This window comes from Panthera tigris, chromosome D1 (genome assembly GCF_018350195.1).
Source record: "Panthera tigris isolate Pti1 chromosome D1, P.tigris_Pti1_mat1.1, whole genome shotgun sequence".
In the NCBI taxonomy this organism is placed as follows: Eukaryota; Metazoa; Chordata; class Mammalia; order Carnivora; family Felidae; genus Panthera; species Panthera tigris.
Window position 1 is genome coordinate 89,434,577 of NC_056669.1, and position 16,165 is coordinate 89,450,741.

General features: G+C 38.6%; 1 protein-coding gene across 8 annotated transcripts in view; it reads left to right on the top strand.

Annotated features, from left to right (window-relative positions):
- Window positions 1-16,165, top strand: part of IFTAP (intraflagellar transport associated protein) — a 65,785-nt gene that overhangs the window by 10,398 nt on the left and 39,222 nt on the right. For all 8 annotated transcript variants that reach the window (XR_006208509.1, XM_042959052.1, XM_007082064.3 and 5 more), the window contains one exon: window positions 6,684-6,839. Coding sequence is in view for 7 of the 8 variants with exons in the window: in XM_042959052.1 (XP_042814986.1) it covers window positions 6,707-6,839 (133 nt within the window). In the remaining variant the exon portion in view is untranslated. The remainder of the gene's footprint in view (window positions 1-6,683; window positions 6,840-16,165) is intronic.

Below are 16,165 nucleotides of genomic sequence, written 5' to 3' on the forward strand. Positions count from 1 at the left end.
CTGATGATTTGTCTCACCCATTCTGATGAGTGTGTAGGGGTATCTCATTGTGGCTTTAATTTACATTCCTTTAATGGCTAATGATATTAACATCTTTTCATTAGATTATTTACAATTTATATATCCTCTTTGGTGAAATGTCTGTGCATGTCTTTAGTTTTTTTTTTTAACTGGACTTTTCTTTAATGTTGGGTTTTGAGAGTTCTTTATATGTTCCGTGTGCTAGTCCTGTGTTGGATGTGTAATTTATAAATGTTTTCTCCCAGCCTGTGATTCTTTTTTATCTTCTTAACAGGATCTTTCCCAGAGCAAAGTTTTGAATTTTGATGAGGTTTAACTTATCACGTTTTCTTCTTTTTTTATTTCAAGTTTTTATTTAAATTCTATTTTTTTAAATTTTTATTTATTTATTTATTTATTTATTTATTTTGAGACAGAGAGAGACAGCGTTAGCCGGGGAGGGGCAGAGAGATAGGGAGACACAGAATCAGAAGCAGGCTCCAGGCTCTGAGCTGTCAGCACAGAGCCCGATGCGGGGCTCGAACTCACAAACCGTGAGATCATGACTTGAGCCGAGGTCGGACACTCAACCGACTGAGCCACCCAGGCACCCTGTTAAATTCTACTTAACATATATTGTAAAATTGGTTTCAGGTGTAGAATTTAGTGATTCATCACTTATATATAACACCCAGTGCTCAGCACAAGTGACCTCCTTAATACCCATTACCCATTTAGCCCATCCCCCACCCACCTTTCTCCATCAACCTTCAGTTTGTTCTCTACACTTTAAAGTCTCTTATGGTTTGCTTCTCTCTTTTTTTCCCTCCTTCCCCTATGTTCACCTGTACACACACACACACACACACACACACACACACACACACACACACACATTTACACCACATCTTTATTTGTTCCTTAGTCAATGGACATTTGGGCCCTTTCCATAATTTGACTATTGTTGATACTGCTGCTGTAAACGTTGGGGTGCATGTGCCCCTTTGGATCTGTATTTTTGTCTCCTTTGGGTAAATACCTAGTAGTGCAGTTGCTGGGTTATAGGGTATATCACTTTTTCTTCTTAGAGACATGCTTTTGGTGTCAGTTCTAAGAACTCTTTGCCTAGTCCTATGTCCTAAAGATTGTCTATATATTTTTTTCCTGCTTCTTTTATAAAATCCACTGTTTTGTCTTGATATGTTTTCATTGTTCTTACTATTACAGCCTTCATTAAAAAATACTTTCACTCCATTCCATATTGCTCTAATTTAAAAATAATCACCAAAAAAATACAAAAAATAAAAACAATCACCATACATATGGATCATCAGAGTCATTCTTGTTACAAAAATGGAGTCCTGTATAGAGTGCATAGATTATAATCCTCTTTAGGAAAGGAACTAGATCTGTTTCTCTTAAGGCATCTCTTGTATCTGTGTTCATGATGAGCATGTACTTAGCTCGCATGTTTTATTAGATGCAGCTTTTAGTATGGGTGTCTCTTTTTTCTCTTTTCCTCACGGTGAGATTTTGTCAAGGAAAAAATAAGCTGCGAAATTTCTATTAATAAGACCATCGCATGGATGACAATACAACTTCTCTCTTCTGAAGCTCTGTAGTCGGCAGTAATCCCCAAGCTTTTTCACCTCCCTCCAAGTGCTGCCCTTAAAGCTCAATGCAGAAGTGTGCCTAGGGAAGTCTTTATATAGACATGTAGATGCTTATGCCATCAACATTTTGGTGATAATGAAGAATTCCGTGCCTTTAAGTGTTAGGAAAGTCTCGTTGGGAGAAGCTTATAACTTGAAGTGCAGTGTATTCTTTGATGCTAGAATTGTATGTTTTTATCTCATTCTGATAAAACGCAGCAGAGGAGTTACTGTGCACACACGTATACACATATGCTTTGCCTTGCTTTGCCTCAAGGTTTTTGTATGTTGTTGAGGTACAGGATGTAGTTGGGGGCATGGTTATAACAATCCTGATGAGATTGCTGCCTTTCCCTTAATTTCCTGCTGCCTTCATGTTTGCCTTGAAATTCATAGTCATAAGCATGTTGTCATTACTGTTTTGATATGCAAACCATAGTACTGCTCCTTACTTGACAAAAACCCTACCTGAAGTTTCTTTGCCAGATTTATTCATTTATTCTCTGTCATTGGACTAGATGACCTCCAGGTTTCTCTCAACCCTGAGAATCTGTGACAATTTCAATCACTGGATTTCTTTCTCTCTTTAATATGATCTAAAAGACATAAAAAATATTAGAGGATGCAAAATAGGTGTAGTTCAGTCAAGGCAGAAGAAATCAGTTCATACCGGGTCTCTTCTATCATCTAAATAAATCAGTACACTTGCAATGTAATTTTGGTCTTTTTAAAATTTGCCCATTTTCCAAAAAATAAAAGAAGACCCATCCTGTGAAGTACCAAGGTTGATAGTTTCATCTCTGTAGGCAAGGTGAATTCTTTTGATAATATTCCATCTTACCATTCGGCACAGCAGGAGATTCTTGTTGAGCAGAACTATGAACATTTGAGGAAGTGGATTTTGACAGCCTCTGCACAACTCTTTAAAAATGTGTTGTTATTTATTATTTTAAAATATCAGCAGTAAACCTCACAGTTTAAAAAAGACAACCCCATTTTTGTCAACGTACAATTCTTTATGCTGTTAAAAGCAGGTTATACGCTTTGAGGGGAGACCAGCTCATGGCGACTTGTTTCCAAAGACTTACCACTCTTGCCTCTGAAGGTTGCAATTTGTTTAGGTAGGTTGCATTAGACAGAGGTCTGCAGATAAACATCAAAGATGTGTTAAGTCAATGGTGATAATTCCACATGCCATGTTTCATAATTATGCTTTTCAGAGACCACAGAGCACTAATTGGCTTGGGTGGTTGTTAGTTTCATTATTTGGTAGTAGAAAACAGGACCCCGGGAAGGTTCTGTGATTTTCTCTCCATCTCTCAGTGACTGGATAGGAAGAGAACCGAGCCTGTGGTCTTCCTGTGAAATTTAGTAGTCCAAGCAGAGCAAAATATCCTCCCTGTGTTTCCCTCTGGAGGCTGTGATTGTGAAAGTGTTGTGTGTGATTTTCCAGTCAATATTTCTACTCATTTACTTATCGTCACAAAAGTTCTGGGTCTTTCATGTGGAGCTCTAAGCCTTAAAATATAAAATCCATGCCAAAATAAAGGATCCTATTATGGGCAAGTCGCTCTCGCTCTCGCTCTCTCTCTCCCCCTTTTTCCTTTTTAGAAATAATACTTCACGATAAAAACAAATAAACGTGAATGGCAACTGAAAAAGCATTGCTTCCTTCTAGAAAACCACTGGGATTTGCATAAACCACTTGAGTGTCTGGTAAATGATTACCTGCTCTGTCAGTCCCTGGGGACTTTTAACATTAGGCTATTTGCATTTTTAGAGATAAGGAAAGTTCTAAATTTGAAGGTGGGTATTTGTTACACTCTTCAGATGATGCCAGTTTACAAAACTCTTTATAAAGTCAGTAAAAACATTACCTCTTCTGTATTGGGATAACCACGTGAATTAAATTAAAGGCCTTGAAGGAGTTTGAATGTGTCCTGTGCATAGCCTGTTAATTATGTCCTTTTGGTAAAACTGAGATGTGTTAAGGCTAAAATCTCAGAATATTACCACTTTGAGAATTGGAAAAGAAGTTTAAAGGATTTTCTATTGTCACTCTTAAAGCATCCACAAGGAGACATTTACAGCAATGTAAAACAGCCTGGCCGCCTCTTTTCGGTATTTATCGGCTGAAGGAGATTTGAGGAAGAGATTGATGTCCTACGGAGCTGGAATTTCACTGGGGTTCCATCCTGGAAAAGCAGATTGACGTTAACATTCTTGTAACTAAGTCCATGTCCTACTGACAGTGAAATAATAGCCACCTTTGAATTTATTATTTTTTATCTGGCAACTGCAAGCATAGTTTATTAAACTTCGAATTGCTGAAGCCTGGCAGTGTTATGGGTGAATTTGCATAAACTCTACCTGATACTTTTTCCTGTATTTAATTTTCAGGTTACAAATAGTTTGAAACAGTTTCTTTCATTTTGAGTTCATATATAGTTACGTTAAAATTTTTCCTTTTATTTTTATTTTATTTTTTGTGGTTTTCAGACTTCGATAGCACCATATTTTTTTCTAGGGTTGTAAAGCATGCGGGCTTATCTTGATTTATCTTGAGGTGACATCAATGCCTTCAAAGTCAGAGGGGGTCACACACAGTCAAGGCAGGTCTTTGTGGAGGCAATGGACAGAATACCAAGGCTGATCCATTATCATCATGGTCATCATGGCTAACATTGTTTGACGGTTCATTTATATCCATTTAATTCTCACCGCAATCCTGTGAAGTATGCGAAACTTAACAATTCCTTACTTAAAACCCTTAGGGTCAGATGTGTTTCAGAATTCAGAGTTTTTTGGAGTTTAGAAAGGTAATCAGGGGTAATACCATGTGTTACACAAAATCTCCAGTGGGGTCCGGGAAAACACCTCAAAAGCATCCCCCTTAGAACTTCTTCAGGGAAACGTCTGAGTGGTCACACTGAGTAGAATTAACAAAAACCATAGATACTTTCATGTTAATTCAGGTCAGGTCTTGCCACCAAATGAGGTTGGCCATCATCTTATGAAAACATTTCTGTGTCTATCTGAACTTCTGGTAGATACCAAATAAATAAATTTAATAACAGATAACAAAATTTTGTGCTTGTTTTGGAAAACTAGAAGAAGCTTGGTGCTTTCTCTCCCTCCTGTACACTATCAGAGAACACCCTCCTTTTTATTATCCCCCACGAATTCTACTTCTTAGGCAGTAATTACTCTTCTGCTTTCTGTAGATAGTAAATTTCTCAAAGCTATGATATTTCATACCGAATGAATGGAGTTTAACAAGTTGAAATGTCACAAGGAAAAACAAAGTTAGACTGCAAGGATTGAGGCATTGTGTCCTAGCCGACACGCATTTAGCAGTATGTTAAGTAACTGACAATGTGAGGAGGCCACCAGCAATGTGAACACACTTCAGCATATAGTAGGAGTGCAGTATTCAGAATGTGGGAGTTAGTCAAACCTCACTGGATCCAGAGCGTATCTGGAGTCTTGTCTTCATTTCTGGTTGGCATACTTTAAAGGGATGCAGGCGGTGTGAAATCTCTTCCGGGTAGTCTGCTCAGGAGAGCGGAACCGCTTGAAGCTGTGTCGTGTTAAGGCACAGGTGAAATAATTGGGCAAGTTTAGTTGAGTTTTGCCAGTTTCTAGCAGTATTTGACTACCCTACCTGCTCAAATGAGTAATGTTAGCTTCATATTGATGGGTGCCAGCTGTATGCCATGTCCTGAGCTATTTAGCACTTGGGATACAAAGAAGGAAAGACATGGGCCCTGCCTGTCACAGGCTTCATGTCTAATGGGACCCAGAAATCTATACAACTATTTCCAATACAGTATGTTAAGTGTAACCATAGACACAGTATGAGGCAGCACAGAGAAATTGTGATTAGCTCTCTGTGGTGATGGGGTTGGAAGGCTCAAGCCTCTGGAGAGAAACTGATTTTTTTTTTTCTTCATCGAGAGAGAGTGGGGGAGGGGGAGAGGGAGAGAAACTTTTTTGTAATTTTAAATGTTTATTTTGAGACAGAGAGAGGGAGAATGTACACGTGCAAGCGGGGGAGGGGCAGAGAGAGAGAGGGAGGGAGAGAATCCCAAGCAGACTCTGAGCTGTCAGCATACAGCCTGACATGGGGCTTGAAATCACTAACCGTGAGATCATGATGACCTGGGCCGAAATCAAGAGTCAGACAAGTGTCTGACTGAACCACTCAGGTGTCCTGAAAGAGAGAGACAGACAGGCAGACAGTGAGAGAGAGAATCTTCAGCAGGCTCCACGCTCAGCATGGGGCTTGACGCAGGGCTCAATCCCACGACCCCGGGATCCTGACCTGAGCTGAAATCGAGAGTTGGATACTCAACTGACTGAGCCACCCAGGCACCCCGAGAAACTGAATTCTGAGGTTGGTTTTGAAAAAAAAAAAATTAAGTGAGTGAGATAAAATTGAGAAAGGACGGCATAGGCTTGTTCAAATATTTGGAAGGATGTTATGTATAAGAAGGATTGAAATTGTGCAATATGATCCCCAGGGGCTCAGGGCCCAGTTGGGGAGATGTGCAGGGAGAGAGATTTTGAAGGAGTCTTTGATACAGTGGTCCAAAGGCTTCTTTGGAATGTTCGGAGTTCCCAGTCCTTGGATGTGTTAAAGCACAGACGAGTCAGTTGTTTGGTGGCAACAGTACAGTAGCACGTGGTGGGGGCAGGGGTACCACACAATGGCTAGAGGTGAAGCACAGTGAAGTGCTTAAGGGCATGGGTTCTAGATCTGACTCCTGGAACTGGTCCTTCTAACTACTGGCTCTGTGACCTGAGCTAGGATTGTTAGGAAGTTAACATCGAAGGGCTCAGAACTGCACCCGGTACACAGTGAGTGCTAAATAAATAGCTAATGAATATTAGCTGTTATTGTTGTCGTTGGATATACCCTTTGAAGTACCTCTCACCTTGAAAGACTGAATTTCTGCAAATTTCTACAACATTTTCAAGAGAGGCTGGTACCCCAACTCTCTCTAGCTCATGCTTTTCTTTGTCCCATAGATAAAGTGGCCTCGTGAATAGGAATGCCTGCCCGAATATCAGAATTGGAGATCATGGATGAAGATCGATTAACTGAAGAAGTCTTGGATAAGTTTGTTAATTGTCATGAACAAACATATGAAGAATTTCTGAGCACTTTTCCTCATCTTTCAAAAGGTAAAATGGGGAAGTCAACTCTCTAGAGCAGTAGAGATAAAGAATTTTATTATAATTTTATGTCTTTGCTGTTTTTTCAAAAAGACTATTTAATAAGCATTCAATCATTCCTTTCCTTTGATCAGCTAATGCATATCAGGGATTTGAGACTGATGCATGCAAATTCCAACATTTTTCTACAACCAAGAGTTGTATTATGGAGTCAGAGCCATCGAATTTGAGAACTAAAAGGGACCCGAGAAATCATTTCGTATAATTCATTTGCTTTTGAAGAGATATAAGCGCAAAGAGTAGAGGTTTTTAAAAGCATGTTTAAAATGTTTAAGAAATATAGCGCAATATAGGCTATGGAGTTACACTGTATCCCTTTGGGTCCTGGCATTGCCACTTTCTAGGTATGTGACCTTGGGAGAGGCGGTTGAGTAAGGGGGGTGGGTAATAATGGTGCCTTAAAGGTTTACGAAGGTTAATTGAGAGACTCCAAGTAAAACCCTGAGCAGAGTGGCTAACACAAGAAATACTCAATGCTAGGCATTGTTGGTTGTTGTCACTGGGATGTCACTGGGATGCTGTGGTCACTGGAGAATGGAAACACCCCTCCAGACTGGAAGTGATAAACCGAAGCCTAAAGTCCAAGCCCATGTTGTGTGTTTCGTTATGTGTCTTGCTCGCCTCATACAGTGGTGTTGTGTTTTTTCGATTGAGTCAACCTTTAAAAGTTGGGAAATGTTACATAAAAAATCTTTATTTATGGTCTTCTTTGATTAAGAGGGAAGACCTGTTACCTCTGATTTCCCTGATAGCAAGATCAGCTAGAGCTGGGGAGCCCTTGCCCTGTGAGCGCCGTTTGTCACACTCTCTGGCATTCGCACGTTGTGAAGAAGTGTGTATGCGTTGCCTGCTTCATTCACCGAAGTGGCTCCTGTAGGCATTTGAGTTTGTAGTCTTTGTTCTGGGTTCTGCCTCAGATGGCCTGCCATTGGCTCGGTCTCAACTTTGGTCCTTTCTGGGTCCCTGATCCACATTTGTGAGACAATTGGTTCTCCCCCTTGCTGCACATCGGACTCGCCTGAGGGGTTTTTTAGAGCATGGTGATACCAGGGCCCACTCTAAATCTTAGCTGGGGCCCAGGAATTGGTATTTTGTAAAAATTCCCCTGGTTATTCTAATGCGTACCTGATTGAGAACAGGGAGTTTCATAATCTCCGGGGTGATCACACTTTCAAGATACTTCATGATTTTAAGTCATGATTCATGTGCCCTTAACAAATGTAAAAGAAGGGTATTTATAATGAAGAAAAGGAAAAGTGATTCTAACTGGTTACTTTGTGCAAGATAGTTGGAATATTGATATTTGTTTTGTTTACGCTTGAAAACTGTGGGCGATGTGTTTATTTACACTTAATGGAGAAATTAGGAAATATCTTGTTTACTTTGAGGCTGTGAACGATCTGTTTTGACATGATATGTCGATCAAATTAATCTTGCTTAAGGCCAAATCATCTTTTGGTCTATAAACTTGGGTTTGGGAAGATGTTTGCTTTCTCAGAGCCTAATGATTTAGTTCCATCCTTTCTGTACCTAACAAAGCAGTAGGAATGGTTGGGGTGGGGTGTGGAAACAAGGGCAAAACTAGCAGAATTAATATATTTTGTATGACAATTGCATTTTATGTGTGGTGGTTTGTTTTTTTGGTTTTTTTTTGGAAAGAGTGTGTATGCAAGTGGGGGTGGAGTGGGGTGGGGGGAGAAGGCTGGAGAGAGAGAGAATCTTAAACAGGCTCCGCGCTCAGTGTAGAGCCCAACGAGGGCCTCGATCCCACAACGGTGAGATCATGACCTGAGCCAAAATCAAGAGTCGAATACTTAACTGCCTGAGCCACCCAGGCGCCCCACCAATGGCATTTTGATAATCCAAATTATTTTGGAAGTTGCAAAGCTGACTTTATTTTCATACTCTGGAAAAGTAAGAACTTCTTGCAAGGACCTGAATGTTTTAAAGTGGTTATGATGTTTTTTGTTTTGAGGGTAAGGGGCATATTGTGTTTTCAGATTTCTGTAAGATCATTGCATGCTGAGAAAGAAACTGTTGCAGATGTGGTGACTTCATTCTGAGTTCAGTTTTGTGCCCCAAAATGAGCTGAAATAAATGATGATGCAAGTTACATTAACTGCATCTCCAAGCACTCTTTTTTTTTTTCCCTTTCAAAATATCCCTAGGCACCAGTTCACATTATAAACTAATGACCTGAAAAAATTCCTCTTAAAGCACAAAGAATTGTGAGTGCAAAAATGTGTCTTAAATCAGTAAGCATCCTTCCCTTCCCCGCCCCCGAAACATTTAAGTACCTTCTGAAAAACCAAATAGTACTCAGGGACAGGCCTAGGAGTCCGCAGAATTGATTGAACTGAATGTGGTTAGTTTTGTTTTAAGGAAGAGATGAAAGCTGTTTGTTCAAAGTTTTCCCGTTCTTTCCAGCCCTTCATTTGTCTTGGTGTGCTCGCTTGTTTTGCTGGTGTGTAGAATCTTCTCTCTGTGAAAGTGGTAATCACCACACAGGCTCATGTACATTTCTTGAGTAAGTTTGGTTTCTCAAGTCTATTACAATTTCCTCTGATTGACTGTTCTATTTATTTTTATAATAGTTATATGCCAGAATACTTATAAGATTCATTTTCTTTCCAAGACTGTTAAAAGGGTCAGTAATCCTATTAAAAATATTTCCCTGGAAAAAGATTAAACTATAGCCTGATTGAAAGAAATTCACATCACTGTTTCAGACTGTTGGAAAATCATTGGAAACTGTGAATATTGTAGCAAAAGTCTCACTGCAATACATTGATGTTGATCCTATTTTGCAAGGGTTTTTTTTTTGTTTTTTAAAGCAACTCTGTTTTTTTTTTTTTTTAACTATGGTACATACTTGATAATAAATACAATGTTCTATCAAAATGTTTATAGAGACACATTAATTATGTGTTTCAAACAGACAGTTGTAATTGAATTCTCAATAGTATCATCAGTTCAAGAGAGTAAGACAAAGTTGTGAGATTTGTATTAGAAAATCAGTGTGCAGACTTTGGTTTTATTCATTATTGGTGAGATGTTTATTATATTGTTGATATTATTGAGGGTAAAGATAAGAGGCTAAGTTTCAATCCTTGGCATCTCAATTTCTTTGTGAATGTAATTCTTTTATCCATATAAAGGAAAAAAGCGCCTTTTCCTTCTTGTCTGTCATATTTCTATCATTTGCTTAGGTTAGGAAAACATAGATGTGAAAACTTATATTTGATTTTCTGCTAATGCATTTATTCATTTATTCATTCATTAATTCTGTACCTCCTAATGGTCTAGGTATTGTTTTAGGTGCTAAGGATCCCAAAATAAATTAAGATATACTTTGTGTTTTCAAGCATACATAGTCCAGGATGAGAGGTACATAAGTAAACAAAAAAATTACACTATTGTATGATAAATACCATAATAGAGAAAAGCAGGGAGTTCCGTGAGAGCTCACAGGAAGGCCATCCAGCCCCTGCCTGGGTGGGGAGGGCAGTAAAATCTACTCATTGGCAACAATGTCCATGGTGAGCCTGTAGTAACCACTGAACCAGTGGTTCAGTGCAGAAGGTTTTGACAGATAAGAGCCAAATTGAACGATGTTAAAAATGCCTCCATTGTTGGTTGTCCTTTGGATCATATTTCCCTTTGTGTTGGTACTAATATATATATTTTTTAAATAATAGGTTTTTAAGGTAGAGATGTAGCCTCATCTTAGTGAGGGTAAGAGTTGTTTCTAATTTCCTTCCACACCAAGATCAATCACCACACGAGCTGACAGGGGAGGCATTTGCTCCCTTTTTTTTTTTTAATTTTATTTTTTTAAAATTTACATCCAAATTAGTTAGCATATAGTGCAACAATGATTTCAGGAGTAGATTCCTTAATGCCCCTTACCCATTTAGCCCATCCCCCCTCCCACACCCCCTCCCGTAACCCTCTGTTTGTTCTCCGTATTTATGAGTCTCTTCTGTTTTGTCCCCTTCCCCGTTTTTATATTATTTTTGTTTCCCTTCCCTTATGTTCATCTGTTTTGTCTCTTAAAGTCCTTGTTTGAGTGAAGTCATATGATATTTGTCTTTCTCTGACTGACTAATTTCACTTAGCATAATACCTTCCAGTTCCATCTACATAGTTGCAAATGGCAAGATTTCATTCTTTTTGATTGCTGAGTAATACTCCATTGTATATACACCACATCATCTTTATCCATTCATCCATTGATGGACATTTGGGCTTCTTCCATACTTTGGCTATTGTTGATAGTGCTGCTATAAACATTGGGGTGCATGTACCCCTTCGAAACAGCACACCTGTATCCCTTGGATAAGTGCCTAGTAATGCAGTTGCTGCGTCATAGGGTAGTTCTATTTTTAATTTTTTGAGGAACCTCCATACTGTTTTCCAGAGTGGCTGCACCAGCTTGCATTCCCACCAGCAGTGCAAGAGATCTTTCTCCACATCCTCACCAACATATGTTGTTGCCCAAGTTGTTAATATTAGCCATTCTGACAGGTGTGAGGCGGTATCTCATGGTTTTGATTTGTATTTCCCTGATGATGAGTGATGTTGAGCATTTTTTCATGTGTTGGTTGGCCATCTGGATGTCTTCTTTGGAGAAGTGTCTATTCATGTCTTTTGCCCCTTTCTTCACTGGATTATTTGTTTTTTGGGTGTTGAGTTTGATAAGTTCTTTATAGATTTTGGATACTAACCCTTTATCTGATATGTCATTTGCAAATATCTTCTCCCATTCTGTCGGTTGCCTTTTAGTTTTGCTGCTTGTTTCCTTTGCTGTGCAGAAGCTTTTTATTTTGATGAGGTCCCAGTAGTTCATTTTTGCTTTTGTTTCCCTTGCCTCTGGAGACGTGTTGAGTAAGAAGTTGCTGCGGCCAAGATCAGAGAGGTTTTTTGCCTGCTTTCTCCTCGAGGATTTTGATGGCTTCCTGTTTTACTTTTAGGTCTTTCATCCATTTTGAGTTTATTTCTGTGTATGGTGTAAGAAAGTGGTCCAGGTTCATTGTTCTGCATGTCGCTGTCCAGTTTTCCCAGTACCACGTGCTGAAGAGACTGTCTTTATTCCATTGGATATTCTTTCCTGCTTTGTCAAAGATTGATTGGCCATATGTTTGTGGGTCCATTTCTGGGTTCTCTATTCTGTTCCATTGATCTGAGCGTCTGTTTTTGTGCACTCCCATTTTTTAAAGTGTTAGTTACTACTCATATTGCGGTCACACAGAAATTATATATGTAGGAAGCCAGCGACTTAGAAATTGACATTCAGTCTTTTCAACTCCATTTTGTTACATATGGTAGTAACTTTGGTGGGGGGAGGGTTATAGTGGTTACATCCAGTTCTCAAACTCTCTCTATCATACATATACCCCGTCATTGTTCTGGTTTTGTTCTTTAGGCTGCATGATTAGTTTTCATTAAAGTTATGTACTTTACCAACTGTTTAACTTAAAATAGTTTGGAAGGTGAAATGAATACACTGTGATTTTATTAAAACAATTTTTTTAACATTATTTATTTTTTGAGAGACAGAGACAGAGCATGAGTGGGGGAGGGGCAGAGAGAGAAGGAGTCAAAGAATCTGAAGCAGGCTCCAGACTCTGAGCTGTCAGCACAGACCCTGATGTGGGGCTCGAACTCATGAACCGCAAGATCATGACCTTAGTCGAAGTTGGACACTTAACTGACTAGCCACCCAGGCACCCCTATACTGTGATTTTATGATTAACTCTTAAATAAGTCTTTGGTTTTCATTCTCTCCTTTCAATCTTAAAACACATAGGATCCAGTTCCCAAGTGATTTTACCAGTTTTTAGGATTACCACATAACAGCTTTCTATTCACTGCTATATTTATCTACTTTAGCTTGTTTTCTTATGTCTAGATCAAAGATTTTATTTCTGATTTTGATGTGTAATTTAGTTTCTAGTTTTCCTTATGCTACTCTCATTTTACTAATAATACTTTGTGCTTTCAGCATTTTATTATTCTTTCAATATATCTTTGAAAAAACGCCCATCAACTCAACCGCCCTTCTCCCTTCATACTTGTTAATATTTGAATTAAATTCCCCCCGAGGTAGAACATTCAGTACAAATGGCCATGCATGTGGCTTTATAAGCTGGTGGTGTTCTGGCCTTTGTTCCAAACTCTTAAGAGTTTCAAAACCTCTGAATAGGTTTCAAGTTTTTTTAGATTTTAGTAATCTTATATAATCATAAGAGAGCTTATTCTATATTTTTCACTTTATTCACATTTAGTTCTTTAAGGAGCTGTGCCAGTGCTCTATCACCATTACAAATTTCAGGAATGTACAGTTACCATGATTTGTGATCATTCGGCCTGCAGTGTCCAGCACGAGAGACACAGATGGTGGTTGAGCACTTGAAATGTGGCTAGTGCTGCCCACTTGAGTTTTAAATTTCACTTAATTTAAATTAGTTTAAGTTTAAATAAAAATGCTCATATTCAGCTCAGTTATTGGAAAACTTTTAAATATGTTTAGGACAACTTGGGTATGTGAATTAATTTTTTCAAATGTAAATTTTATGAAATATTGAGGAGTCCCCTTCTGTGGTTTCAATTACCTGTGGTCAACCAGGATCTGCAAGAAGATGGTCCTCCTTCTGAATTATCGTCAGAAGGTCATAGTAGCCTAATACTACATCATAGTGCCTGCCTTATTCACATCATTTCATCTTATCAGATAGGCATTTTATTGTCTCATCATCACAAGAAGAAGTGAATATGTTACAGTAAGATATTTTAAAGAGAGAGTGACCGACCATTCACACTAACTTTTATTATAGTTATTGTTGTAATTATTCTACTTTATTATTGTTGTTGTTAATCTCTTACTGTACCTAATTTATAAATCAAAGTTTACCAGAGGTATGTATGTACTGGAAAAAACAGTTTATATAGGGTTTGGTACTGATTGGGGTTTCAGGCATCCATTGGGGGTCTTGGAACAAATTCTTCATGGAAAAGCGGGGAACTACTATAAACACAGATCAAGTATTTCTGATGAAAAATTTTCACCTGGGGGCACCTGGGTGACTCAGTCGGTTGAGTGTTCGACTTTGGCTCAGGTCATGATCTCTTGGTTTGTGAGTTCGAGGCCCACATCGGGCTCTGTGCTGACAGGTTAGAGCCTGGAGCCTGCTTCAGATTCTGTGTCTCCCTTCCTCTCTGCCCCTCCCCTGCTCATGCTCTGTCTGTCTCCGTCTCTCAAAACTAAATAAACATTGAAAAATTTTTTAAAAAGTTAAAAAAATTTTTCTTCATCTGAATTGAGATAAGCTATAAATGCAAAATATGCAAGGTTTTTGAAGAATTTGTATAAAAATAGAATATAAAATATCTCAGTAATATTTTCATTTTAACTGCATTTAAAATGACAATATTTTAGAAAATTGACTTAAATAAGATATGTTATTAAAATTAAATTCACTTTCTAAAACTTTAAAAAATGTGGTTGCTTGAAAATTTAAAACCACGTATGTGGCTTACATTATATTTCTACTGAGCATCACTGCTCTAGATCAGTAGTTCTCAAACTTGGCTAAATATCAGAAAAACTTTTATAATGTCAAACTTGTATAAGCATAAAGATTTCCATGACCACCTGGGTCACTCAGTCAGTTAAGTATCCGACTCTTCATTTTGGCTCAGGTCATGATCTCACAAATCAAGCCCCACGTCGGCTCTGTGCTGGCATCTTCATTTTGGCTCAGGTCATGATCTCACAAATCAAGCCCCACGTCGGCTCTGTGCTGGCAGCCCAGAGCCTGCTTGGGATTCTCTCCATCTCTCTCTGCCCCTACTCCACTCACACACTCTCTCTCACAAAATAAATAAATAAATAAATAAATAAATAAATAAATAAATAAATAAGCTTTAAAAAAAAAAAGAATAAAGATTTCCAGATGCTTTCTGGGCTTATTAAATTAGAGGCTCTATAGTGAAGGGTCCAGGAATTTTTACATTCATAACGCTTTTCACTAATTCAGCTGTACCACTAGTTTTGAGAACCTCTGGTTTAGACTACAATTCTGATAATGCAGTCCCTTAAAAGGCAGGACTATCTAAATACCTTTTTTAAGGTATTTATATTTTTTAAACAATACTTATTTAAGTAATCTTTATAGCCAACGTGGGACTCGAACTCACGATCCCAAGATCTAGAGTCACATGCTCTTATGACTGAGCCAGCCAGACATCCCCTTGTTTCTGTTTAAACTATAATGTTAGAAGAGACATTCCAGTGCTCTTAATTTTAGCTTAATTCACTGATGTATTCACTAAGCATTTGTCTTGAGTAACTTTAATTGTGACAATGATGCAAAGAAGAGCCATTACTTACCCTTTTTATAGCTCAGAGAACTGAAAGCCATTGTAAATTAACACCTTGCCTGAGGACCAGTCAGGGGTTCAGACTCCAGACATCTGACCCTCCTCTGTATCACTATACTCCCACAGAAACATCTGGGAAGGTGAGATTGTAGGAAAACTAGTCTAATATTATTATTGATAAGCAGCTAGCATTTAGTAGGCACTAGATATTGTGCTAAGCACTTTACCTGGGTCATCTCATTTCTTACAATAGCCTAGTGAATTTTTTCTTATGTTTTGATTTTTACGATTGCTAACTTTTAAACAGGTGAGGACATGAAGACTTAAGGTTAATAAACACCTTATTATTGTGGACTGAACTGTGTCCCGCCAAAATTTATACAATGAAAACTGAACCACCAACGTGAGTGTATTTAGAGATAGGGTCTATAACGAGGAGATTGAGGCTAAGGGTGGAGTCCTAACCCAATATGATGTGGTCCTTAGGAGAGAGACACCTCAGGGATGTGCACACACAGAGAAAGGCCCCAGGAGGACTCAGAAAGAAGGTGGTCTTCTGCAAGCCAAGGAGATAGGCTCAGGAGAAACCGAACCTTGCTAACACCTTGATCTTGGACTTCTAGTCTCCTGAATTGTGAGAAAATATATTTGCGTTGTTTAAGCCACCCAGTCTGTGATATTTTGTTATGGCATCCCTAACAGACTTTCCAAGGTTATGTAGCTAGTTATTGGTGGAATTAGATTATGGACCGAGTCAGTGTAGCTCCAAAGCCCATAATCAACCCACTTTGCTTTTTTTGTCTTCCTCGTAGCATCGGGCAGTTCTTCTCAAGATCTGGGAGTCACTGGCATGCAGATACTGTGGACCACGGGAATAGTTGCACTTCCTCAAA